General features: G+C 49.4%; 1 protein-coding gene across 17 annotated transcripts in view; it reads left to right on the plus strand.

Annotated features, from left to right (window-relative positions):
* Positions 1 to 26,346, plus strand: part of Trak1 (trafficking kinesin protein 1) — a 179,326-nt gene that overhangs the window by 110,861 nt on the left and 42,119 nt on the right. For 2 of the 17 annotated variants that reach the window (XM_076577391.1, XM_076577397.1), the window contains exon 1: positions 6,749 to 7,150. The exons of 11 other annotated variants lie outside the window; for them this stretch is intronic. In XM_076577391.1, coding sequence (XP_076433506.1) covers positions 7,018 to 7,150 — 133 coding nt within the window. In that variant the 5' untranslated portion in view covers positions 6,749 to 7,017. Of the gene's footprint in view, positions 1 to 6,744; positions 7,151 to 12,352; positions 13,747 to 26,346 lie in introns of those variants that run through there. 4 more of the 17 variants (XM_076577389.1, XM_076577390.1, XM_076577387.1 and 1 more) reach the window with 3 other exon arrangements.

The raw sequence follows: 26,346 nt of genomic DNA on the forward strand, positions 1-26,346 counted from the left end.
ACTCCCCAAATTATACTTGACTAGCTGGCCAGTGAGCCTCAGGGATCTGCCTATGTCCATCTCCCCAGGACTAGGGTTACAAGTGCAAGCCACAACACCTGGTTTAAAACATTGTTTTATGTATTGGGGTGTTGTTTATCTGTGCACCATGTGAGTACTTGGTACCCTTAGAGGCCAGAAGAGGTCATCAGATCCCCTGGAACTGGAGTCACAGACTATTGTGAGTCACCATGTGAGTGCAAGGAATTGAACCCAGATCCTCTAGGAGCCTCTCTCCAGCCCACACACCCTGCTTTTTAAGCACAGATTTTGGGGATCAATCCAGGTCCTCACATTACAAACTGAGTTATCACCCAGCCCAGCCCATTTTCCCCTCAGGAGTCCTTACAGCTGATAAAGAAGTCACTTTCTCCCAGTAGTTACATTAGCTCTCCAGTGCTCGGAACCGATGTCACACAGCTGGTGTCCTGGAGCAGTAGACATTCAGTCACTTCCAGCTCTGAAGGTCAGGAGCCCAGAGTCCAGGGGGCTCTGAGGAAGCCCTCATACCATTCCACTGCCCTTGGCACCCTGGGCTCCAGTCTGTCCTGTGACTTTGAAGGACACCGGCCATTGGATTTGGTCCCCTTTAATTTAGGACAGTGTCATCCTAACTTAGACCTATAGCTTCCGATAATAATTTTTCCTTTTAAATTACATTTTCTCTGTCTTTCTCTCTCTAGGGTTAGGGTGGGGGTGCATGCATGCTACGGCACACATGTGGAGGTCAGAGGACACCCGTGAGAATTGGTCCTCTCCCTCCGCCATGTGTGTCCCACTGATTGAACTCGGGATGTCAGGCTAAGCGGCAGGTGCTTTTACCCACTGGACTGTCTTGATGGCTGGGGGAAATCTTCACACAGGTCTTCAGCCCTCAATCTGCTGTTCTCTGAAGGGACACAGGACACACCTGAATGCTGTGACATAACCCACTATCCCAACTTCCAGATCCACTGTCCTGGGATCCACATACAGATCTGTTGGTGTCTTGTTGTAGCTATTAACTGGGTCCTTTACACTTTGACCTCAAGAATTTACCCCCACTTAACCCCTTGTGGGGCAGTCTGCTCTCCTCTGGAGCCTTCTGTGTAATCCATCATCTTGCTGCCCTGGGTCTGACCCTCCTCCTGTCTGGGTGTCATTTACGCCCACAATGCCAGGCTTTTCTGTTCCTGGTACCTTGTCCTCATCCACATTCGGCTGGTGTATTCATAGCCACCCTGCACAGAGATGCATTAGGCAGTCTTCCAGAAGGTGGGGTGGCAGGGATGGAGCAGCGAGGTACACCTACCCGACTTCCTAAGATGGATTAAAATAGCTCCCTGTTAGTCTTCTGTCCTGCGTCGATCTGTTGGCATGCTCCCTGCTTGCCTTTTTCTGGATATTCACTGTGGTGTCATGGCTTACACTGACACCACCTGTTCCCTTTAAAAACAATTAGCTGTATTTTCCCTACAGTATTTAATTGTCACAATGTGTCCAGCTCTTTCAAGCCGGCTTTGTCCATTCTCTCTTCCTGAGACCTTTGGGAGTGGCATTTGCTTCTCCAGAACGTGGGCTTACAGACCCATCGTGATCCTTCCCTGCTCCTCCAGGCTGTGGAGTCACCAGCTCTGCATGGCGCCTGAGTGTTCCCTGACCCAGAGTGGGTCCTGGAGTGCCCGTGCGCTGCTGCAGGGGAGGGGTGGCCCGTGCGCTGCTGTAGGGGAGGGGTGGCCCGTGCGCTGCTGCAGGGGAGGGTGTCCTTGCCACCCACTATGGCAGAGCTGGAAGCAGTGTTTCTTTTTAATATCAAGAAGTCACAGCAAGGATGTGGGAGGTGGCTGGGGTGCCATGCTTCCTGCTCACCCATGAGGACCTAAATCAGGACTCTCAGAACCCAAATACAATGCCAGGCAGCTGTGGCAGGCCCCAGTTCTCGGCAGGTAGAAACCGGGGGTCCCTGGAGCAAGCTGGCTGGCTAGGCTAGCAGAATCACCAGTTCCGGTTTTAATGAGGACCCCTGTCAATATATATGAGATGGAGAGTGACCGAGTAAGACACCTGATGTAGCTTCTGGCCTCCACATGCACTTGCACATACATGTACATGTATCCGCACACACCTGTGAACATGCACACACACTATATATACATACACGTGCAATAAAGAAGTCACATTGACCCAGGGTTGGTGGGACAGACCTGTAACCCAATCAGCTTGTGAGGCTGAGACAAGAGGATCAGAATTTGAGACCAGCATGGTCTACATAGTAAGTTCAAGGCTAGCCTTGGCAACTTAGTGAGACTTTGTCTCAAAATAAAAATAGGAAAGGGTTTCTCTGTGTAGCCCTGGGTGGAGCATTCTTTTCACTATGTAGACCAGACTGGCCTGGAGCTTGCAGTGATCCCCCGCCTCTGTGGTGTGAGTCCTGGGGTTACAAGTGTCCCCAGTGACACCTGCTTCTGTCTGTTCTCTGTGAGCTGCTAACTTGAGTTTTTCATCCTTTTCCACACAGCTCTCTTCTTCCTTTCAAATTGCATTTGCAGTCACACCCCCACCCCCACTCCAGTGTTCTCTGGGTCACTGATGAGGGAGCGCGCAGGCTTGTCTATAATGGCCGCTCTGAGTGTCTGCTGTGGATCCTGGGCAGGTGGTGCTTGTCATCTGCGCCCCTTGTTCTTGTGTGCACAGTGGGAGAGCAGATGACCTGTGGGGTCTGAGGATGATGTGTGGAGAAAGTCCCACTTCCAGATTTTATTTTAGATTTATCTATTATTATATTTAGTGTTTTGTTTTGTCTGTGCACCTTGTGTGTATCTGGTGCCTGGGGAGGTCAGAGGGGGTGTTGGGGTCTCTGTAACTAGAATTACAGATGGTTTTGAACCATCGTGTGGGTACTGGGAACTGAATCTGGGTCCTCTACAAGATCAACAAGTGCTCTTGAGCCCTGGGCCATCCCTCCAGGCCTGTGCTGTGCATTAATCTTTTAATCATCCTTGCAGAGATATGGATGGATCATTTCCTCCTTCAGAGCCCATTGGGGGCCCTTTGCTTGTGCTCACTGATGCATTCTGGTTTGTTCATACACACACAAGCACACACACACACACACACAAGCACACACACACACACACACCTCTGTGTGTGCTTGTGCGTGTATGTTCTCGTTCTCTGTGGTATGCTATGTTAACGTGTGTGGGCACATGTATATAGGTGCACATGCATATGTGTGTGCACACATGTGGAGGCCAGAGGTTGACACTGGTTGTCTTCCTTAACCTTCACTTTGTTATTGAATCGGGGTCTGTGGCAGTTTGAATGTCATTGCCCCCACCCCCAAGCTCATAAGGAGTGGCACCATTAGGAGATATAGCTTTGTTGGAGTAGGTGTGGTCTTGTTGAAGGAAGTGTGTCACTGTGTGTGTGCATGCATGCTTTGAGGTCTCCTTTGCCCAGTGACAGACTACTTCCTGTTGCCTGTGGGTCAAGATAGTACTCTCAGCTCCTTCTCCAGCACCATGTCTGCCTGCCTGCATGCCGCCATGTCACACCATGATGATAATGGACTAAACCTCTGAACTGTAAGCCACCAATGAAATGTTTTCCTTATAAGAGTTGCTGTGGTCATGGTGACTCTTTGTAGCAACAGAAACCCTAACTAAGACAGGGTCTTTCACTGAACCTGGAGCTGGTCTGTTCGGCTCGTCTAGACATCCAGCTTGCTCTAAGGGTCCCCTTTCTCCACCTTCAGAGTGCTGGGGTTACAGGTGGGCCACTCCACCTGCCTGACTTTCACCTGGTGCTGGGAACCCAAGCTCTGTCCTCGTATCTGCACAGCAGGTGCCTTAACCACAGGGCCATCTCCCCAGCACCGCTTTCCCGGTCTTTAAACATTGAAATGCGTGTGTGCAGTCTTTGGGCTGATGCAGGCTGTGGTCAAAACCACCTTGCTTTGCTGCTTAGTGTTCACTGCTCCCAGGCAGCTCATGACTTCTGCTCTGCTGCTGCAGCGTGTGTGTGTGTGTGTGTGTGTGTGTGTGTGTGTGTGTGTGTGTGTGTGTGCGCGCGCGCGCACGCGCGCGCGCGCGCGTGCATGCTGCAGATGCACATGAATGGTGCTTCTACCTCCTCTCCCTAATTATAGCTGGGGATCTGTACTCTTAATTGCTCATGCTGCGTCATTTCCTTTTTATAAAGAGTTAGTGATGAGGATGCTCACAACCAGCATTTCTTGCTAGCTTGCCTTGTCCTAAACCCATGCTGATGTCCATCAGCTCAAGCCCCGCCCCATCCCTGTAGCAGGTACTGGCATCACCTCCACTTAGCAGACATCTTTGGTGTTTCTAGCAAGGTCAGAGACATTTGATCAAGATGCCTGAACCAAACCTCCACCTGACTCCATACGCCCAGGCTTCTATCTGTGCAATAACACTGCCATCCACCCACCTGTTAGCTTTTGCTTTTGTATGTGATGGGGCATAGATAAATATTAATGAAGTTCATAGCACTGTAAGACCCATGTGCCCAGCTATAATTGAAAGGGTTTGTAGCTTCATTGAAGATTTCTACAGTGCCCTAAGGAGCTTCATTTCCTTGTTTCTCGTTTTTTATTTATTTGTACGCATGTGCATGTGGGTGCACACGTGTGCAACCGTGTCAGCCTTTGCATGTGGGTGCACACGTGTGAGTCTGGAGATCAACACCGGACGCCTTCTCCTCTTGCTCTCCATTTTATTTTTGGGGACAGGGTCTCTCTTTGAACCTGGAACTTGCCGTTTGAGACGGACTAGAGACCGGCTATTTAGTGAGCACCCAGTGCCCTCCCGTCTCCACTCCTCAGCACTGCTGTTCTAGGCGCAGGGGCCATTTCTAGCTTTAAAACAAAACAAACTGTGGGCGCTGTGGGGATCTGAACTCAGGTCCTCACGCTTATGCGGGAAATGCTTTACTCCTCACTGAGTTGTCTCCCCACACCCTCTTTTTTTTCTTGGTTTTTCGAGACAGGGCTTCTCTGTGTAGCCCTGGCTGTCCTAGATCTCACTCTGTAGACCAGGCTGGCCTTGAACTCAGAGACCCGCCTGCCTCTGCCTCCCGAGTGCTGAGATTAAAGGCTGCGCCACCACCGCCCGGCACCCCTTGATCCTTACCAAACCACCCCTTCCAGTTTCTACCGAAGCCTCCCAAGCTGACAGAAGGGGCAGTCTTGTCAGTTTTTCGGGAGTCTGTTAATGGTTCATTTAATTATGAGACCTGCCATCTTTTTAAGAAGTTTTTTTATTTATTTGAGGGTAGGGTGAGGGTGTGCCATGTATGTAACTACTGTAGTGTTTAACTGGAGCATGGCGGAGGTTGGCACCCATGGGGTCTGTAACCAAGCATGATGCCAAGAATAGATAGTATAATTATGCCATGGTGATTTCCCAGTTCTACCCATTTTTGTTCTTACTGTCCATATTAAAATTATTGTTATTTATGTGTATGTGCCTGTGTGAGTTTATGTACATCACATGTGTGCAAGTGCCCATGGAGGCCAGAAGATGGCATCAGACAGATACCCTGGGGCTAGAGTTGTAGGTGGTTGTGAGCTGCTTCATGTGGGAACTGGAACCAAACCCAGGTCTTCTGCAAGAGCAGCAAACACTCTTATTTATTAGGCCACCTGCCCAGTCTCTCTAGAGATTTAAAAATAAAAATTATTAAACGTATTCATAGAATCTCTCAGAGCTGAGTATTAAACAGTTACAATTTCAGAATTTCCAGGCAGAAGCATTTGCTGTTATTGTGGGAAAAGAAGTGGATACATTTTTGATAGTCAGATTTGGAGATCAGAGCATGGAGCTATGACATCTAGTAGGTCAGGGTCAGGGTGCTGCAGAACGTTCTGGAATGCCAAGGACAGTCTTCCGTAAAGAATTCTCTGAGTGCTAAGAAAAAATATGCTTCTGGGGTGGAGTTAACCTGTAGTAAGCCTAAAAAGATCTGTCCCATTATCCAGTGTTTTATTTTTATAATGAAACATTTTAAGCATGCCACGTACTTAGAACTAAGCCCATTCACTGTTTCTTTTTATTTTATTTCATTTTTATTTTTATGGATGCAAACCATTCCATGTGCCCCTAAGGAGTCTCCAAAGCCCACTGCCTCACCCCTTCCACAGGGCATCTGCCCCCTGGTGGCCGTTCTTGATCACACACCCAAGCAGCCGGTCCTTTGTAATGGCGGCCCCTCCATTTCCATGTTGCTACTTGGCTACAAGTTTGGGTAAAGACACAAGCATAAATAATACTGAATGTGTTTTCATTTTATGGGTCATTCAAATCTTCTTGGACTGGTGTTTGTAAGTTTTAAAATAAAGAAAAAAATTAGGAGGGCTGTTAAATGTTAATATTAAGTTGAGGAAAGAAAACCAAAAGCAATCCTTTGCAAATTAAAAGGTGGCTGTTTTCAGATGCAGAAAAACAACTTTCTGGAGTGACCTAGGTTTAGGTACCGGAGCGGGCCTCCCTCCTGGAACAGGGCGGGGGTGGCTCTAAGCCCCGCCCACATTCTTCTTTTCTCCCTGCGCGGCACCTCTGCGGCCAGGATCCTTGGAAGACATTTCCTTCATTTCTGTATCATTTTTCAGAGCTAGCCAGTTTCTATGGCAACAGTTAGATTGAAAGCTGAGCAGTGAGCAGGGGGCGAGGCTTGAGGGAGCCAGCGGGTGGTGGTGTGTGTCTCTGACGTCACCCTCCGGGAGTCTGGATAGGATGATTACAGCTACTCCCTTTCAGGGCCGCTGTCCAGTGTGCTTCATCAGCCGGGCTTGCGGGGTCTCTCCACTGCCCTGCCAACAGCCCTCCTTTCCTCGGCCCCCCACCCCCCGCCCCTGTACAGCCTTCCTTGCCCCTGCCCCCTCGCCCATCCTGGCTCCAGACTATCATTAAGAATGCACAGCCAAATTCTGCGGTGTTTGGGGATGCTCTTCTGCCGGGTGTTCTGGAAGGGCTGGGAGGCATGGCAGCGTTTGACTTGACAATTCATGGCGCCGTGAAGTCCGTGCCTTCCTCTGCAAGAATACTGACTATGCAGAAATTCACTGACACGGATTATTATGAACTGGATTGGTATTATGAAGAATGCTCAGACGGTAATTAAGGCCCCTGAGGGAGAGTGGGGATGAGCAGCGGCATTGTACCTCGGGGGAGGGGGGTACCGAATCTTTCCCGGGGAGATGGGGGCACAGGAACTGGCATTCCCAGAAGGCACAGCAAGCATGACAGAGGGGATGGCAGGTGGGCAGGGTGGCAGGTGGCAGGGCTGGCTCTTGGTGGTGGGTGTTTCTTGCCATGCACAGTCATTTGCTTGGAATGGGGAGATAAATGGCTTTTGGTGTGCTGGGTTCTGGGTTTGCAAGCATGGGACTTCTTGAATTTTTGCGTGTCTGTGTGTATATGGAAAGTGTGTCCCCTGTGCTCTGGTGGCAGGCTCGGGGCACTAGAGGCTGGAAGCATGTGTTCAGCAGGTCAGTAGTAGGTCGTAGGCCTGGCAGAATCTGCCCTTTCCTAAGCTCAGACCTTGGGGCTGGGGGTGTGGGGAGGCTGGGGGAAGGCAGAAACAGCTTCCCCAGCAGCGGGTGATTCAAACGAATTTTGCTGGCTGCATTCAGCACAGATGGGGCCCAGGAGCTGATGAAAGGGGCAAAGAGAGAAATGGCCCTTCTGGGACCATCTGGGTTTGTGTGGAGGGCGTGGCCCTTCGAGGAAGCTGCTCCGTAGCTGAGGTGTGTGGCTGGACACACCTGTGTCAGCAGGTTTCAAGTACAGGGGACACCGTGTTGAGGGGTATTCTGGGAGGGGTTGTGAAGGAAGGGCCTCGTCGGGAGGCAGCATGTGGACTGTAAGAGCTTCTTGTCTTCAGTCTCTCTTTGCAAATGACCCTTAAATCACAAGCCTTTACCCAAAGAGACAGTTCATGTGTCCGCTTTGGACGTCTGTTTTTCGTAGTGAAGGCCTCTCAGCTCCCTCAAGCCCATTAGGAGGTAAGGTTGAGTGCTTATTAATTGACTCAGAAGTTTCCAACTGCTCCAGGCACAACTGCGCTTGAAGACCCTGTGTGATGTAACAGGCCAAGAGCTGGCCTGGTTAGTAAGCTAAAGGGCTGTGTGATTATTGGCATCTCCTAACGCCTGGCTGTGGGCTGCAACAGAGAGGCAGAGAGGCCTTCTTGGGCCATGCTCTTAAAAGGTAGAGAGAAACTTTACCCTGTCCCCTGGCAGTGGGTGGAGTTGGCACGTGGGTCTGTCTGTTCTGCAAGCATTCTGGGTAATGAGGAGAGTGAGGTGTGCCTGTAGCCTTGGGGGAAGAAGGATAGATGCATTCTTTTCTTGGCTATATATATATATATTAAATCAAGTTCCTATCATGTCACTGCCCTGCTAGAGGCAGTGTGGGCTTTCTGCTTTTTGGAAGCCGCCACTGACCTCTTCTGGTTTCCTTGGTGATTTGTGGGTCACTGGGTGCTCGTAAGAGAGCCATTCACCTCATCCCCAGTGTCTCATTGGTTTAGAGAGAATCGGTTCCCTTGGGAGAGTTGGGTGTGTCCCTGTGCCATCCTCAGTGGAGGAGGACTTAGTGTCTGGACCATGGCTATGCTGTCCAGTTCTCAGGGAAGCCAGCTGCTCGGTGCCCATCTGGAGAGGCATGGGAGACCGTTCTTACCTGCTGTCCACCCGGACTTTCTTTTTTTTTTTTTTTTTTTTTTTTTTTGGTTTTTCGAGACAGGGTTTCTCTGTGTAGCTTTGCGCCTTTCCTGGAGCTCACTTGGTAGCCCAGGCTGGCCTCGAACTCACAGAGATCCGCCTGCCTCTGCCTCCCGAGTGCTGGGATTAAAGGCGTGCGCCACCAACGCCCGGCTCACCCGGACTTTCTTACTTCAGGTTCTTAGGAGTCTTTTGGCTGTAGACATCGTGGTGGGTCCTTTCTGAGGGTGAGGGAGATGGAAGCGGGGATGGCTCATGACCCCAGGGTCAATAAATATTGATTGTCAATTGATTGCCATTGCCATCTGAGTATGTGGAGAGCAAGGTCTTTGGCCTTTTTACTTTGACCCTGTTGTCAGGTGAAGGGGAGAGAAGGTGCCGGGACTGGAACAAGTAGAATGTCCTTAATCCCATCTAAAGATGGCAGGATAGGGTGAAAGGGTCTGGGGCCTGGAAATCACCTGCTTAGGAACCCCACAGGGCTGACCTGGGGTTGTTGGACCATTTTTTCCTCCTTTTCCTTCTTGCACGTGTATGGGGTGTTGTGCCAAGTGCCCCATGGAGGCCAGAGGGCAGTTTTTTGGGGTTGGCGCCCTTCTTCCTCCATGGTGCAGCTCCTAGGGGTTGGGTTCAGGCTGTCATACTCGCACAGTCAATGCTGTGTTCACCGGCCATCTCCTGGCCCTGGTCTACCGTTTCTAACTAGTTGGGTTCTTCCTGGCTTCAGGCAGCTTAGCCTGGAAATAATATTTTCCTTCTTTATGTGGCTCTCTCACACAGTAAATTATTAGTCGCTTGCTATGTCTTTATCAGTTGGCCTTTGAATCAATACTGAGGGAAGCTTCAAGGAACGTTCCATGATATTAGCAAAAGGTGAGTCACTGCTGAGAAAGATGTGAAGTCATCATTTATGGTGGACGTCCTGACTCACACATGATGGACAGAGTTGCACTCAAAGTGGGAATTTGCAAGTCAGGGCCGCGAGGACCCTCCTCTGTACGTTGGAACTAGGTGCCAGCTGTATTCCCTCCTGGACTCTGAGGTCCCAGAGAGTTTCTCCTGGTGCTGAGTTACTGTAGCCATCTCCGTGCTCAGCTCCAGATGTGTTGGTCTTGCTCATACCACACAGTCAGATGTTGAAGGGTCTGCCAAGGCTCTGGGCAGCAGCTTATCCTAAGGACTGGAAGACGTTCATTGCTCAGTGCCTTAGAGTGATTTGTAGCCACCCAGCAACACAGCATACGTAGCATTGTTAGCCAGTGTAGAGTCCATCCACATGTACTCAGAATTTAGTCTAAACTCGGAGCCAGTGTTAGTAACTTACATCGGGCAAAGTCTCCTTAGTAGCATTTTTTTTCCAGACAGGTTCTCTTGTAGCCCAGGCTAGCCTTAAACTTGCTTTGTAGTCAAGGAAGACCTTGAACTTCTGACCCTCCTGCTTTCACCTTCAGAGTGCTGGGATTACAGTTTAAATTGGCATAAGCAAGACCCTTGGGGGAAACAACCCTCATAGGGGCCAACCATGGTCTGTGGGGACAAGTGGTCCAGGCTAAGGAGACCTCAGTCCTGTCTGTCCACACAGCGTCTTGGTCTCTTCCACCGATAGAAGGACGCCACTGTGACAACGAGGGAGACTCCAAGAAGGCATAGGTGACGGGGCCTCTGTTGGGAGGGACAGACAGGTGTGATAAAGTTTTAACTTCTGGGGAATCTAGATGAAAAATATGTTCGGTTCTCACAGCTTTTCTGTAAATCCCAGCTTTGTCCAGAGAGAATGAAGCAGCCACTGTTTAGTTCTGTGCCTTTAAGTGCCTTCATAATTGAGAGTAAAGGAGCTTTATTTTTTATTTTTTATTTTTTAGGTAGGGTCTTGCTAGAGCCCACTTGAAGTAATCCTCCTGCTTCACCCTTCCAAGTGACCCCACCAAATGTGTTTACTGACATGAGCCACCACACCCAGCTTGGGGGGAAGATTTTTAAACTTTGACAGTATTTAGTGTGTGTGTGTGTGTGTGTGTGTGTGTGTGTGTGTGTGTGTGTGTAGATAGGTAGATAGGTGGGTGACCTGGATAGCATTTTAAACATCAGTTTAGACTAAAAGATGGATGTGAACAACTAACTCAGTGATTGGTGAAGTCACTTGCGTTTTTCCGAATGTGTGAATGAACCTTGTTGTCGTTTATTTTCTGGGCTCAGCATCCTACGCATCCAGTAGTCAAGAGATGAGTCATGCTCCAGGTGGGGGTTCCCGCCCCGTCCTCCTTTCCACACTTTCGAGTAACCAACCAGTTTTCTCGTCTGGAAAAGCCCTGATATCCATCCGCCTGTGCTCACTATCTTTAGAACTTAGTCAGTAATTTGATAATACTTACTGAGATTAAACTTTTTTTTTTTTTTAACTGAGTGTGTGTATTTGAGATATAGTCTTGCTGTGTAACCCATGCTGGCCTTGAACTCATGGTGATCCTCCTGCCTTAGAGAGGATTCCAGGCATGTGCCACCACGCCTGACTCTTGGTATGTTTTAAAAAACATTATCTTTGAAGCTTGTATACATAATTTTTCAAAAAATTTGAAATTCTAATTTTGAAATCTGCCCATGATTTCTGCAACATTGTCTTTCCCAAACAACACAATTTTAATGTGTTACAAAGGAGCAATCATTTTGAAGTTCTAAAAATTTAACTGAGGTGTAACCTAGCCCTAGTTGGAATTTTTAAAGGAAATCTTTCTCCTCTCGTGGCTTCCTGCCTGAGCACTCATATGTGACTTTATGAAGGCAGAAATTCTGTGTGGCAGGCAGTCTCAGCAACGACACAGACTCCTCAGTCCCTCAGCCTCCAGGCTGAATGAAACCCAGACCTCAACCTTGCACAGAGCCCCTTTATGCCCTTGCTGCTCAGATCTCCCTTCCTGGTTACTTGGCAGAGGGTAACAACAGCCAGAGTGCCCTGGGCCGCAGGAATATAAGAACTCAGCTGGTTATGGCAAAGCCACTACCTGAAGGGATTGGGGAATTGCTTCAGGGGAAGCCAAATTCCAGGGAGCACTTGGTGTTGTTTGGCTTGTTATATATTAACTGTCTTCTATTATGAAACTCATGTGTGCCTTCATCATTTTCCCAATTGACTTTTCCCTAAGAAGGGCTAACAGTGTAGACTGATCACTCTCTAGACATACACATTCCAGGTATTTGGAGAACAGCCTCAGGAAAGGCTTCCTTCCCCCCAGCTCATCTGTTTCTCCCCTTTCAGCACTGGAAGCAGATATCTCCCTTAGCCACTTTCAAGGACTAACAAAATAACAGTCCAGACCATCACATGCTAATCTCTTGATTTAAGGTAAATTCCACAAGGAGACACCGCCTAGGTCAGGTGGACCTTAAGTAATAGCTTTACACAATTTAACTCAGACCTTCCTTTCTTACAGCCTCACTAACTTGATAGACCCTAACTTCTTACCTAACCACTCCTAGGAATATAGGTTGAGCACGTAAATTCCCTTTTTGATATACTAACTGATATTAGCTCTCAGCTCACCTCCTCCCTTAACCACTCCATTTTCAGGTCCTAAAAGAGCCTGACACTCACTGCCTGAGGAAGCTCTTACCTGCCTTTATGACCTTGTAGGAATTCAGGCCTGGTGACCTGGCTGGAGGAGAGGATTGTGATTGTTTGGGTATATAACTGTAAAGTTAGAGACTGAATGGTGAGTTAAAGCTAATGGACTAAAGAGCTTGGTGTGCTGAGATTCTATTTCCCAAAAATAGTCCTCGCTGTTAGTAGTTCTCTCTGCTGAGCCCCTGGGATGTATAATATTAAGGCTGGTCCCTCTAATATTATACAAGACCAGAGAGATGGAAGAGGTCAGTAGGCATAGACTTGTGGGGCCGGGGGACCAGTCACAGTGCAGCTGGGGGAGGCTGAAGCCCGAGTTACTGGGTCAGGGCTGCCTCACAGAGAATCCGATAGGAGAGCCTGTGTTAGTGACCGTGACAGGCAAAATCAAGCAATGCAGAGGAATCTCTGTCAAGGTACACCTTAAACTGTGCATTCTTCTTAGGGCACCATTGCAAGCTATTATTAGGCTTTCGATTTTTCTCTGTCTTGTTCTAGCAGTGAGAGAAATCTTTTTGGATTTGTGGACACAGCTTGAAAAGGAACGTGGGGTTTATAAAACACAGGGTAATGAGGGGAATGTGTGCCACTGGATATGCCAAAGACGAGCTGGGTGGTTACACTTACCTTGGGCGATGGATGGTTCCCACACATCCTGCTCCCTCTGCCCGAGTCAGGGTCCCTGCCTTCCCTGGTTCCCACAGTCCTTGGCCCAGCACATTCTCCTCAGATTCCTAAGCACACCCACAGGAAGTCTCTCAGCCCAGAGGTGTTGGGCAATGCTTCACCCGGGCAACTCCACCAGTACCAGCCCAGCCCTTCTTACAGACAGGTGTGCCTGCTTGAGGCGTGGCTGGTGTTTTCTCAGTTGCTATGAAACTCTCAGGAAGCTACCATTCCTGTTCTCGTCCAGGGGGAGAAGGCCAAGGGCTTGACTCACAATGCATACTTTCCTGCCTGGCTCCCCTCCGTGTCAAGGGCATTTGGCAGGGTGCTGCCATCCGACAGGTGCTCTGCCTGCCCCTCCTCCAGGGTCCTGTGAGCCTCCCTGTCCTTCCTTCTCTGAGTGATGCTGGGCGGGTGGCCCTGTGCACACCCGTCCACTCCTGCTGAGCCAGGGCATGTCTGCGACCCTGTCTGGAACCCAGCATGTGCCCCTTGGGCACAGGCTCCGATGTCTCCTCTGGGCAGGTGGCCAAAGGCTCTCCCAAGGACAGTCCTTCAGGACAATGTTTCAAATTCGGGGTGACTTCAGCAATGTCCCTGAGAGATGTGGGAGGGGAAGAGGAATGTTTTGAATGCGACTGCCAGGATGAAGAGAAGGCAGCCACCGTTGGGCAGCATGATACCCTGGACATCTTGGAGGAGGGTAAAGTCTACATTTTACTCCTGATTGGGCCTTTTCCTATTAGTGTCTAGACAGGCCAGATTGGTCACTGATGTCACCACATTCTTTTACTCTTTAAATAAGTTCTTAAGGGAGCAGGTGTGCAAACGGCCTGGTGTCCAGGTGGGACACCAGGTGGAGCAGCCCTGGGCTTCCTGGGACGTCTTCCCGGCCTCCCCAGAGACTGCTAGGATCTGCCTCAGCCCTTCCTGATCCTTGTAAGCACACCCATCATTGGGCACTGTGTGTGGTTCTGCTTCCCACCTCTGGCTTACACTTTTGGTTTTGAAATCTCTCCGGACTCACAGGGTCTGGGTTGCTTGCCTTTGTGATAGTCCAGCACTGGCCTAGGAGTTTCAGTTGTTTGGTGACTAAGTGGTCTTTAGTAAGGTGATGGGCTCAAGAGAACCAGTCAGCCTTCCTACCAAGCAGAGTGTATTCAACACTAATCACTCATTTGAAATGGAGATCTTTATTTTCTTTGGGGTGACAGGGTCTTGCCCATGTGGCCCAGACCTTCTAGGATTGTCCACCATCCTGCTTCCGCCTCTGGGTGCTGGCATTGCCAGCGTGTGCTGTTGCACCCAGATGGGAAATATATATATATTTTTCATTTAGAAGTACTTCAGAGATATCATAGGCTAACCTGACCCTGTAACCACCTGACCCTGAGCTTTCTTGGGTAGGGAAGGCAGGTTCAGTGAAGTACACCCAAATATTGGTGCATCTTAACGCCAATCAGGCTTCTGAATTTCACCTGCAAACCTAAGAAAAATAATTTTGGAAGCGAAACAGGTTTTTAAGCAGCGACTACACCTTTGAGCTTCTTGAGTGACGGCTGTCAGGCTGCCTTAGAATGCTCCGTCTTCGTATCTCAGGCTAACTTTTCAGAATTATCCAAACCACTCTGATAAGGTTCTTGTCTTTTGAAGCTGGTGTCCTGAAAGTGCCGTTCTCATGTCACCCCTGGAGAGCCACATGCTTGAGTGCAGAAAGGGCAATGGGGCATGCCAGAGAGAGTGGGCACTCGGTTTGGAGAGCTGGAGCTTATCTGGTGTCTCACCAGACCGAGACAGTGGGCAGGGAAGGACTGATGGTGACGGGGTTGGTGTGGGACAGGGGTGATTATGGGGAGGAATGCCGGGCTGGCGGAGGTGGTGGGTCGGGGAAGGAGTGACAGGCTGGTGTCTGGGTTCTGGTGGAGTGAGCAGTCGTTGAGTCCCTGGGAATGGCCAGAAGAAAGGCATGGTCTATGCTTGTAGAACCAGGTCCAGCCCAGACACCACCGGCTCTTTTTACTGTCCTGTAAGTCTTGCTCCAGCGTGGCCCATGCCAGCATTACCGGGAGCTGATGCAGAAGCCCAGGCACTGGCCAAGAACCAGTGACCCTGAATCTGCATTTTAACAAGATTTGAAGAGGTGTGCAAGCGTCAGAGTGTCGATCAAGCACAAGAAGGCGACGTTTAAACCATTCATGAGCCATGTGGTTCTCAAAGGGCGCGGAGGACTCAGGAGTGGTTTCATTTGTCCTCAGAGTGGAGGACAGATTCATGGAACACCTTACAAACATACAGTTCACACACATGCACACACACACACACAAACATGCATACAAATATAAATACACGTGCACACACAGAGACAGATACACATGTATGTGTGCACACATGCACAACCACACACAGTGTGTTTTTGTTTTTGAAGTAAGGTGTCACTGTGTAGCCCTGACTGTCTTGGAACTCACTATGTAGGTCAGGCTGGCCTTGAACTCACAGAGATCCCCCTGCCTCTGCCTCCCATGTAGTAGAATTAAAGGCATGCGCCACCAGATCTAACTTAAAAGATTTATTTTTATTTTGGGGTTTCTTTCTTATTTTGGTTTTTGGGTGTGTGTTGCTCATAGAAGTCAGAAAAGGATGTTGGATGCCCTGCAGTTGGAGTTACAGACAGATGTGAGCCACTGTGTGGGTCCTGGGAACTCAGGCCTTTGCAAGACTGGAAGCTCTCCTAATGCTAGAGCGTCCCTCCAGCCCTGTATGGGTTCTTACAACAACGCCGTGGGGTCAAGTGTGCTGTAGTTCCCGGGTTCATAGGAGGGAAGACACCAGCCTGACCCAGGCACAAGCACAGAAGTCCCGAAGCGGACCAGCCCTCTGCTCCCACCTATGGTGCTGGCTAGGACTCTCCAGCTCCAGGCTCCCAGGAGCTCCTAAGGCATGAACAATCTTGGCCCTACCCAGACCTCAGCTAGGTTGCCCCTGTCCTGGGGGTCCCCAACTGTAAACCTAGGGTGAGGGTCCTGTTCTGTGTTCACAGCTAAGGGACCCTGAAGGGTATGATATGACTTCTGCCCGTTCTTTGTAAGGTCCCAATGACAAAGCAAAGTTCAGTTCCCCAGAGTCCACCCTGGGGCACCAGTGAGTGTACTGAGGCTGTGGATGAGGGCTTATTGGCAAAAACATGGTGCTCCCAAGGCAGCTCCACAAGAATGTCTGCACATAGCATGGATGACGGCCCCCCATGGCTTCATAGAAGGATCGCCGTTCCCCTTGTCCTCCTCAGCCATTATACTCTAACCACCCTCCCCCCGCCCCAGACCCCAAGGCTACATGCAGTTAGGACAGAATTCCATACAACTGATTAGAAGGAAGCCGGATAGTCAGGTGAGGGTCCCATCACCCGCTCCGTCTCCTTCTGTGAGGGAGCATCAAGTCAGCAAGCCCATCTGTGATTAGTCTTGCTAATCGGCACAGCTGAACTCCTGAAGGTGGAGTCTGTCTGGAAGGATAACGCTGTACCACAAACCCCAGAGAGGCCAACCTAGCAGGCCCTGTGAGCCCTGCTACACCCCCAGGATCTTTCTCATGCGGTCCCAGGCCCTTCTAGACCCTCTCCTCACACTGTCTCTGTGACTCCTAGCCCATCTAGTAGAGAGAGGGTCTCTGTTGCTGGGCTCCTGCAGTCTTTCTAGTGGGAAGGAGAAGCAGGGCAGTGCAGCTCGGGCCCCTGGAAGCCGCAGCAGACACAGTTGGTGTCCAGTGCTGTGTGACTGCTCGAAGGGACTCTGCTGGTTCCACCAGCACCCACCTCCCACCCATCCCATTCTCCCCTGGGATGACATCAGGCAGGGCTGGACAGTGTGAGGGAAGTGTTCACACCCTCCCTCTGCCTGAGAATCACACTGGTATGAGGAAGACAGGAGAGCGGAGGCCATGGTGTATTGCTTGGCAGGTCCCCATGGCTTTCTCAAGAAACCTGATGTCTTCACCCCTCCTTGCCTGGCTGCTTCTCCAGGCCTGTCCCCAGTTGCAAAATGAGTTGTGAAAGTTTAGGCAGGTGCTTTCCAGGATTGCTCAGAAGCCAGGATTTTCAAAGAGCACACGGAGTGGGCCAGAGTATACTGAGAACTCAGAGGAACATGTACCCATCCTGAAAAGCAGGAAGACATTCTAAAGAGATGCTGTGGTCCTTCTTATGGGTATAGAGTGTGGGCCCCAAGAAGTGGAGATTTCCCCAGGAGTCTTGTGTGGGGAGTAGGAAAGGGCGGGAGCCTGGTGCCAGCCAGAAGGAGGTTGATAGTGTGTTGGACCACCAGAGAGAGTGGTGTTGACAGTGATGATGGCTGAGACCACACCTTGACCCTGGATGCACAGCTGTTTAAATCTCAACCTCATGTCAGATCCTGAAGATGGATTGAGAGGCCACTGCACCCCACTGGCCACATTGAACAATGCTCCTTCCTGTTCTTTGCTATTCCTTGTTTGTTTGCCTGACCTACTGAGGACATATAGCTGAACTTGGTGTTAAAGGTCCGCTAGGGTCCAGGCTCTGACCTGCACCTCTGGTAACAGTCAGGTCCAGGGTCCCTGAAGCCACAGCATATGCATCCCGCTGTCCTCACAGTGGCCACTGAGTCCAAAGGTGGTGTCAGTCGCCTGCATCAAGTGCTCAGCTTGAGAGCACTAGCCAGAGGTCAGAATCTGGACAGAGAACTGGGAAGACATCGTTATGGAAACCCAGAGCCCAGGGGAGTGCCTTGAGCCAGCCCCCATGCCAGCATCCAGGGTGGTACCCACCAGCTAGCCAAGGCCCCCAGTTGGTGCCCAGGTGAAGCTTGGGAAGTATAAGCTGAGCATTTTCTTCCAGTTCAGAGAGCCTCCTGGGCTGCAGGGTCTGTGTGCCGAGCTTAGAGCCTTGGGTCCTGCTGACTGTGGAAGGTAGCATTGTGTGAACAGCAGGACTCAGGTGGTCCTGGGACACCCCTGTAGAGCAGCAAATGAAAAACAGACTAACTGGTTTATCAGAACCATTGTGGGGTGCCAGCACCATCCCAGGCGAGTCCTGTGTGGACACCCCGTCTCTGTATTTGGGTCCTTTGGCAGATCTACCTACCTCTGGGTTCCTGGTCCCTCCAAACTCCCAGGAGCTGCTTTGCCTGGCACTGCCTGTCTGCTGGCCACTCTGTGTTGTTCTAATGTCTTACCTTCTCAACTAGGTCAAGAATTCCTTAAGGGGCCCATTTATTTGCTCAAAAGATAGTGGTCTGTGGCAGCTTATGGGGAAAACAAGTCAACCTCTACCACCCATAATAGCTGTGAAGACACTGGGGTTGGCTCTTCTGGGATGGGTATCAGCTACAAAGGAGAGGGTATGCATACACACTTGGCCAAGTGCCAGGACCATGGTACCGTCCCAGGAATGAGCAATTTGGTTATCTCCTTGCTAAATGTCTCGGTGATAAGTGGCCACCATAGGTCAACATTAAGAGTTCCAGTCTGGGGTGAGGTCTGTGATTACTGCATTAAGTCCATAGTTACAGGTGCTAGAGATTGAACCAAGGTCTCATTAATGTTATGCTAGTGCCTCACCTGTCCTTGAACTAAAAACTTGGCTTCAGTCTCTGTTTGATTTGCTGTATGGGGCTCATGTTTACATTGTAGGTTTGTTCTGGTTAAAAGTGGAATAGTGTTTATAAAGTGCCCAGGACACTGACGTCATGTTGTCAATCTCAGTAATGGCTAGCTCTCATTTTTCTTCTCTGCCGTGTGTGTGTGTGTGTGTGTGTGTGTGTGTGTGTGTGTGTGTGTGTGTGTGTGTGTGTGTGTGTATTTGTATACTTCTGTATGTAGAGGCCAGAAGTTGACATCAAGTGTCTTTATCAATCAGTTTCTACCTTATTTTTTGAGATAGAGTCTCTCACTAAACCTGGAGTTCACTGATTTGCCTGGACTGTCTGCCCAGCGACACTCAGCCCCTCTCCAGCATGCGGATTACCCTGCTCTTCTCCTGGTTTCTGGGAGATCAAATCAGGTCCTCATGCTGCGTGGCAAGCGCCTGACTGAGCAAGTCATCTCCCCAGCCCCTCTTCTCTGACTTTAATTCTCTGCTTGGTCCCCTCAGCCTCCTGGCTACCAGGATGAGGGGTCATGCCACTTCAGTAACTGATGAGACTTGGGAGCTGCTCTTGACATCTCACGCCCAGACATGGGTCAGGGCTCTGTGGATCGCTGTTGTGGTGGACTGGCTCTGGGCTACCTGCTGTCCCCACTGTGCCTTTGTCTGGAAGCCAGCAGGCCCGAAGCTCCTGTGGTATGGGGTGGCCACCACCGCCTGCTTGCTAAGGTCACAGCTGCTCTGGGAAACCCTCTTGAGGATACATCTTCCCCGCAACCTACACTCTTCATTTTCTGTCACCTCTAACTTGAGCTTGTTTGTTGGAAGCTTCAAGGCCAGGTGAGGGGACTCAGCTGCATGCATGTTCATTTGAGGGGATAAGATGTTTTCACCCCTCTCTGGAACACTGGGTAGGAAGGACTGTTATTTGCAAACAAAAAGATCTTTCCAGTTTTTTTCTTTCTGGATATCAGCCAGCCTGGTTCAGGGCAAGACCTCTTCCTGGTTCCTGCTGGTTCCTTTGCTGTTGTTTCTGGATGGTTCCCTGCCTGGCAACAGCATTTAACCCCAGCAAGGCTTAGTCAGGGCTGAGGGAACAAAGGAATGCTTTTGTATTAATACCTTGCTATAGGGAAGTGGTAGGGATATGGTGCAGTTTAGGGGCCCTTGTTTGCATGTATTTGGTTACTGAAAATACTAAGATGGAATTTACATCCTATAAAATTCACCCATTGTTACTGAGCAGTTTCATGTTTGTTTGTTTTTCTATTTTTCGAGACAGGGTTTCTCTGTGTAGCTTTGCGCCTTTCCTGGAACTCGCTTTGGAGACCAGGCTGGCCTCGAACTCACAAAGATCTGCCTGCCCCTGCCTCCCGAGTGCTGGGATTAAAGGCGTGCACCACCACCACCTGGCAGTTTCATTTTTTTTTTTTTTTAAAGTGCTCTGTATTGTGCAACCTTTATTCTAATTCACACTTGGATTTTGCACCCTTTCCTCCCTAGTAAGAATTCTCATGCTGTTTATACTTAGTCTCAGTCCTGAACAAATGTTAATGTGCTTCCTATATGAATAGAATCCTAGAAGAAAGCAAAATCTTATGTCTTCTTTTGGATTTTGAGGTTTAACTATGTTGTGGCATGTACTCATTCCACATTCCTTTTTATGGCTAAGCAATATCCCATTGTATGGAACACCATACTTTGTTCATTCACCAGTTCATGTATATTATTTCTACTTTTTGCTTACAATGATTATTGTTGCCATGGACACTCATGTTCAAGTTTAGGTAGAGGCATGTCTTCATTTCCTACTGGTAGGTACTTAGGATGCGTGATCGACTCTGTGACCTGAGGTAATCTAACTCTTAGAGCCTTGGTTTCCCTGGCTTGCAGTCCGTTCGTTCACTCAGCCCTGTGTCTCTGTGGGATTGCCACTCTTCGCCCATTCACGATACCCACACAAAGATGCCCTTGTGGCCAATGGGCGTTTGTCAGATCTTTTCTATTCCATTTCATAGATGTGGGCATGAGAGGTGAGAGATGGGGTCAGATAGCCAGAGGGACTTCCTTCTTGCTGGGCTGTGGAAAGAAGAGGAAACAAATTCTCCGATGGAGACATGAGAGAAAGACAGTCTTCCCAGAGGGAAATAACAGGTGTGGAGGCCAGGGCAGACCAAGAGTGACATCACCAGGTGTGCATGAGCGGGTGGAGAGTGGGCATGAGCACATGGCAAGGAGGTGGAGAGGCTGACTGCACAGAGGAGGTCGGCCCTGGCTGTTCTGTGCATGGAGGCTGTTGGTTGCAGGAAGCGGCAGAGCTGGGGACATTTTAAAGCAGGACATGGGCCTGTTAAATCAGAGGCATGTCAGCAAGCTCTACAGGACGCTGGTTTTGTGAGGCCTGGAAATTTGATGTGTGGTGACTCAACCAGGATTTGATGGGAGCCTTTTGGATATGGATCATAGGTGCTGGGCCTCCGCCCACCACCCGTGTGAAGAGGGCAGACTGTAGGCTTTATTATGCTTGCTTCCTGGTGGATCAAGGGCCACACTGCAGCGACACTTCTCATCATGACACCTGCTGCTGAGCAGAGGGGCCAAGCCACCCACTTACGGATGGCTCTTGTTTCACACATCAGTTACCTGCTCTGCCTCCCTGGGGCATATCGGAATTTCTAGGGTACATGTCTGCTTTAAATGCATGTTCAGTATGTCTCAGTTTAAAAATATTTTCTTACACTTATATGTTTGTATGTGTGCACACGTATGCCTTGGCATGTGTGTGCAGATCAGGGACAACTTCCTGGAATTGGTTCTCTCCTTCTACCGCATGTCACGGGGATTGAACTCAAGTCAGCAGGCTTGGCATCTTTCCCCACTGAGCCATCTTGCCAGCTGGCCAGCACTGCTTATAAGAAAAGTTGTGAAAGATAAAACTTATTTTTGTAAGAAGTGGATGATAAGGTGTAAGTGATAGGAGGGGAATTCCCGGGGGATGAAACCTGCTATTAAAGCACACTTTGTCAAAAACCTGCTTCAATTAAGTGACCTAAGCATAAGGCAAAGTGCAGGCAGCCCCACATGCAGATTGGATGGGCGGGCCTGAATAGCCTTCATTCATGGATGTTGGCTGCATGGTCTTTGAGTTATGAGGAAATGGCATTTTCTTGAGGGTTAGGAATATCTTTGTTGATATACGCACACCCACAATTGCACACATACATATGCACACATAAAATTCTCATTTATGTATTAATGCCAAAAATACACGAGGACCCAGGATGTTGATGCTGACAGGAAGGATGCTTTCAGAGTCAGGTTAAGAAGTGACAGCAGCTACGTCTTTATTCCACCCAAATGGAGGGAGAGTGAGGTCTCCCAACTCTGAGACAATCAGTCAGGCCACAGTGTCAGGAGCTTCTCAAGCTGTGGATATAGCATGTGGCATGGTAACAAAGGTACCTTGGGAAGAGCAGGTGGCGGTGCTGATGGGTCGAGTCCTTACAGCTCCCTGCACCTCCTCTCTGCTCTTGCTCTCTAGCACCCCAGCTTTCTGCTGCCTGCTCTAGCCTTGTAGTCAGCATCTTATTTGCACCCCCTCTTTGTTCACCCCACTCCTGCCCTCTGACCCAGTGACCCCAACCACCATTGCTTCCTTCCCCAGGAGAGTCTGTGTCTGGGCCTCAGCTGAGGTCATCAAGTCGCGCCCACACAGATGCTTGGGTTTGGCAGGGGCTGGGGTCTGCCAGCATGTTTTGTAAAATCATTTGGGGTGTGGTTAATTTACATAAATATTACACATTGGGTTTGGATCCAAGCACCGCTCAGAACTCCAGCCTAGTCCAAGGCGCCCCTTGCTCTGGTCAGCCAGCCCAGGGCTAGTCCCCAAGAAGAAAGCCTTGCCTTTCAGAGTGGAATCTCTCCAACGCAACACAGCCCGGCCAGCTCCTTGGAGGGCATTTCTACCACTGGACCTCCTCCTGCTCCAGCAGTGGTCAGTACTCTGCTCAGAACCTCACTCTGCAGTGCCGTGACCGTCCCAAGGCCACCGGTTCCATTGGCAGCCTGTCTCGCTACTGATGGGGGGATGGGTTGTTCTTGCTAGCTCTGTCCCAGCCAGAAGGAAGAGCCCACATTGTCCTACCTCCCACTCAGACTTACCTCAGTCTCCTGGCAAGGAGTTTGCTTACTATCACCCAGGAAGGAGCCCTCTGGAAGAATCTAGCAGGTTTAACACAGGTCACTGGGCCAAAATGTTTTCTGAGATACAACCACACACTGATGCTTTTCTATGAAGATCCTCTAGTGTTTTTCTATTGGCCTGTGATAAAAGTCCAGGATCCTTAGCTTTTGGGGACAGATGGAGGATAGGGTCTCACTATGTAGGCCTGGCTAACCTGGGATCACAGGTGCATGCTTCTATGCCTAGCTGACAGACAGTCCCAGCTCTTTGAAGGGGCTTGCACCCTTGGACCCTTCCAACTGTTTATCTCCAATATCTCTCCTAAGTTGGCCTATTTCCTGTGTATCCCAAGTGGTTCATGAGGCTGGTGCAGGATGACATCGCTCAGAATTGGTGATAGTACAGAAGACTGAGGATGTGTACCCTATGTCTACCTGGCTGTCTGGTGCAGGATGCAGTAAATGTCTTCATTAGTATTTGGACCATAGTTTTCCATTGTATTTAGTGAATTGAATTTGTGTTTCCATGTACAGTACATGGGAACACATGTGTTCGTTGTTAGAGATTTGTAGCTGCCCTGTGCGTCCTCTTTGGACACACTTTAGGACACTGAGGTGTCCTGGCCCCGGCCTTGCTCTGTCCTTTATGGTGTCCCCATTTGAGTTCAGGAGCCACACTGGTCAAGGTTCAGCTCCTACAACACAGCCTCATTCTCTTTGACCTGTGAGGGACATTATGTAGGCAAATTATTGTGTGTTGTTTGAGCTCACAGAGAAGCTGGAAGCCAGGTTGCCCCACCCCACTTCAGACCTAAGCATGTTTGTGTCAAGTGTCCTCCAAGGCCCCTTGTCTGGACGTGAGTTGACTGCCCCCCCAGCTCTGTGATGGGGAGGGGGAGAAAAACTAAATATCCCAAGAGTGAACTGTGTCATTGCAGACAATTGAAGGCAAGCCATTTCTAACAGAAGTTGCTGACCTTTGTCCAGTGAAATAAAAATGCCTACAGTGGGAATGGAAGCAAAAGGTTCAGCCATGGTCAGACCATCTGGAGAGAAAGCTCAGCCAGGAACTCCAGCTGATGGCCGCGTCCTCCCCAGCTGATGGCCGCGTCCTCCCTGGTTGCTGTCTGCCGGGGGCTGTAAGCGCCGGTTTGCCGATGCTCTCTGCTGCTCGTGCTCTTACTTTGGCTAGGTGCACACTTAACAAACTCACCTGAGCAAAACCAAAGTATGACTGTTGTAGATCATTTTCCAGACTGCACAACAGACCCCCGTGGTGGCCTCGGTGTCCCATCCTCTATGTAGAAGTGCCACCTGCAGGGTTGCTGGGAAGGGCCCATGGGACAGGGTCCGACTTTGCAGACACAGAGGTGAGCTGCTGCTCTCCTGATCCATCTCGTATTGAACTCAGCAGCCCCCAGCTGTGTGATTCTGGGGAAGTTACTTAGTGCTTCTCTGAGCCTAATCTTCTGATTTGTGAAATGGTGTGAGAACCACTTCTGTAGACGGATTTTTCTTTGGGTTGACAGCTCGCAAAAAACAACATGAAGACTTTTACTAATTATGAAAGTTCGGCCTTAACTTAGGTTTGTTCCTAACTAGTTCTTGTAACTTAAATTAACCTGTGTTTTTGAATTTGTGTTCTGTTACATGGCTCTGTTACCTTAACTCTGTACATCCTGCTTCCTCTCCATCTGCCTGGTGACTTCGCCTTTCTTCTTCCCAGAGCTTCTCTCTTTCCAGAATTCCCTGCTATGTCTCCTGCCTTGCTATTGGCCATTCAGCTCTTTATTAAACCAATCACAGTGACACATCTTCACACAGTGTAAAAGAATATTCCACAGCATACCTCTGACTGCTCTGAGGGCTGCGTGATCTGTAGAGCCAGATGTGGTCAGTGCCTGACCTCAGTGTGCATGCTCGAGAAAGGGCTGCAGGGCAGCCTGGATCCACCCGTGCACAATGTTCAAATGTGGTCAGCATCTCACTGCACTCCGTAAAGATGCATTTTTGTTATCTATTAATTAAGAAAATGCTTGCTGCTGTTATTAATTTGTCTTAAATGTCAACTCAGGTCCCATGATCCTTATATTAGCCGACTGTATATTTCATGAAAAATACTTAATTCCCCTCACTAGCATTACTATAGTTATTTTTAGAATCATTTTTAAAGCACAAACAAGAAAATTAAAACCTGCGATCTATCCAAATGTTGGTGTTTTTGTGGTTGCTCTGTTTTTTCTTTTCTGTGTACTATTAGTGTATATATATGCATATATATACATATATATGTACACACACACACATAAAGCATAAATACTGAAATGTTTCATACAATCCTTGCTTAGAGCGAGCAGTGGCTCTTACTTAGATAGGGCAGTTGGCTCAGTCAGTGCCTGAGTCTTGTGGAATGTCCCTGGTGCCCCTCATGTAAACAGGCGAGCCTGGGACTCCACACACTGGGCCTTTTCCTCCGTGTGGAACCTCCCGGCTGCTCGGAAGAGGTGCTGTTAGGGGCACAACAGTCGTCACACAGACTATTTGTTGACTTGAACTACTGAACCGTCCAGGCAGTTTGAGCTGGATTCCATGGACATCAAATTAGAGTGGTTTAAACTCTCTCTTACGTATCTCCCTGCTGTTCCTTGCTGGCCAATGTGAAGGCGAGGGTTCTAGAGCCAGGCAGTGCCTGCTCCCCAGAAGGCAGAGGGCCTGGGGGAGTTGCTGGCTGTGCAGAGGGGGGGTGTGCACGGCCTGGCTCTTGCTTCCAGGGTGCTGATGCCGCAGATTGAAAACCAGATTTCAGGCTCTCCAGAGCTAGGAAATCATTCCAGCAGATCAGTTTTCTCTGAGCTCATCTCTAGGATCAGCTCTGCTTGCGTTGCTGAATTATTTAGAGACTACTGAATTCCAGCAGCAGCTCTCTAGCAAGGCTCCGGGTGTGACTTGGTGAGAGGCTTCGCGTCCCAGGTGTCTCTCAGGAGCTATTGTTGGATGTGGGTCATCATGAAAGCTTTCACTTAGAATTATTCTCCAGGGTCTGTGTTACATGGCATCACATAGCATCACTATGAAGTTGTGTGTGTGTGTGTGTGTGTAGGGGGGGTGCTTGTGGAGGTCAAAGGTCAACTTCCAGTGTCCTCTATCTCTTCAGCACAGGGATTACAAACTGATAGCACTATGCCTGGATTCTTTTTTTTTTTTTTTTTTTTTTTTTTTAACATGAGTTCTGAGGGTCAAACCTGGGGCCTTGTGTTGACTACTTTACCAACTGAAAAGCTTCCACTCTTAGGATACTTTTATTTAACCCAAAGTGACAGGTTCAACATATTTTCATTGGCCCTAAATCCAAATACATCACTTTCCCTGTAGAGGAAAAGTCATGGGACTCTTGGTGTGCTCTGAACCACCAGTCCCTTGCTGTCAATCACTGTAGCAGACCAAAGCCTTCCTCCACTGGGAGAAGGGGATGAGAAGACACGGTCCTAAAGTGGTTCATGAGCAGCC

The sequence above is a fragment of the Peromyscus maniculatus genome, chromosome 7 (assembly GCF_049852395.1).
Source record: "Peromyscus maniculatus bairdii isolate BWxNUB_F1_BW_parent chromosome 7, HU_Pman_BW_mat_3.1, whole genome shotgun sequence".
Lineage (NCBI taxonomy): Eukaryota > Metazoa > Chordata > Mammalia > Rodentia > Cricetidae > Peromyscus > Peromyscus maniculatus.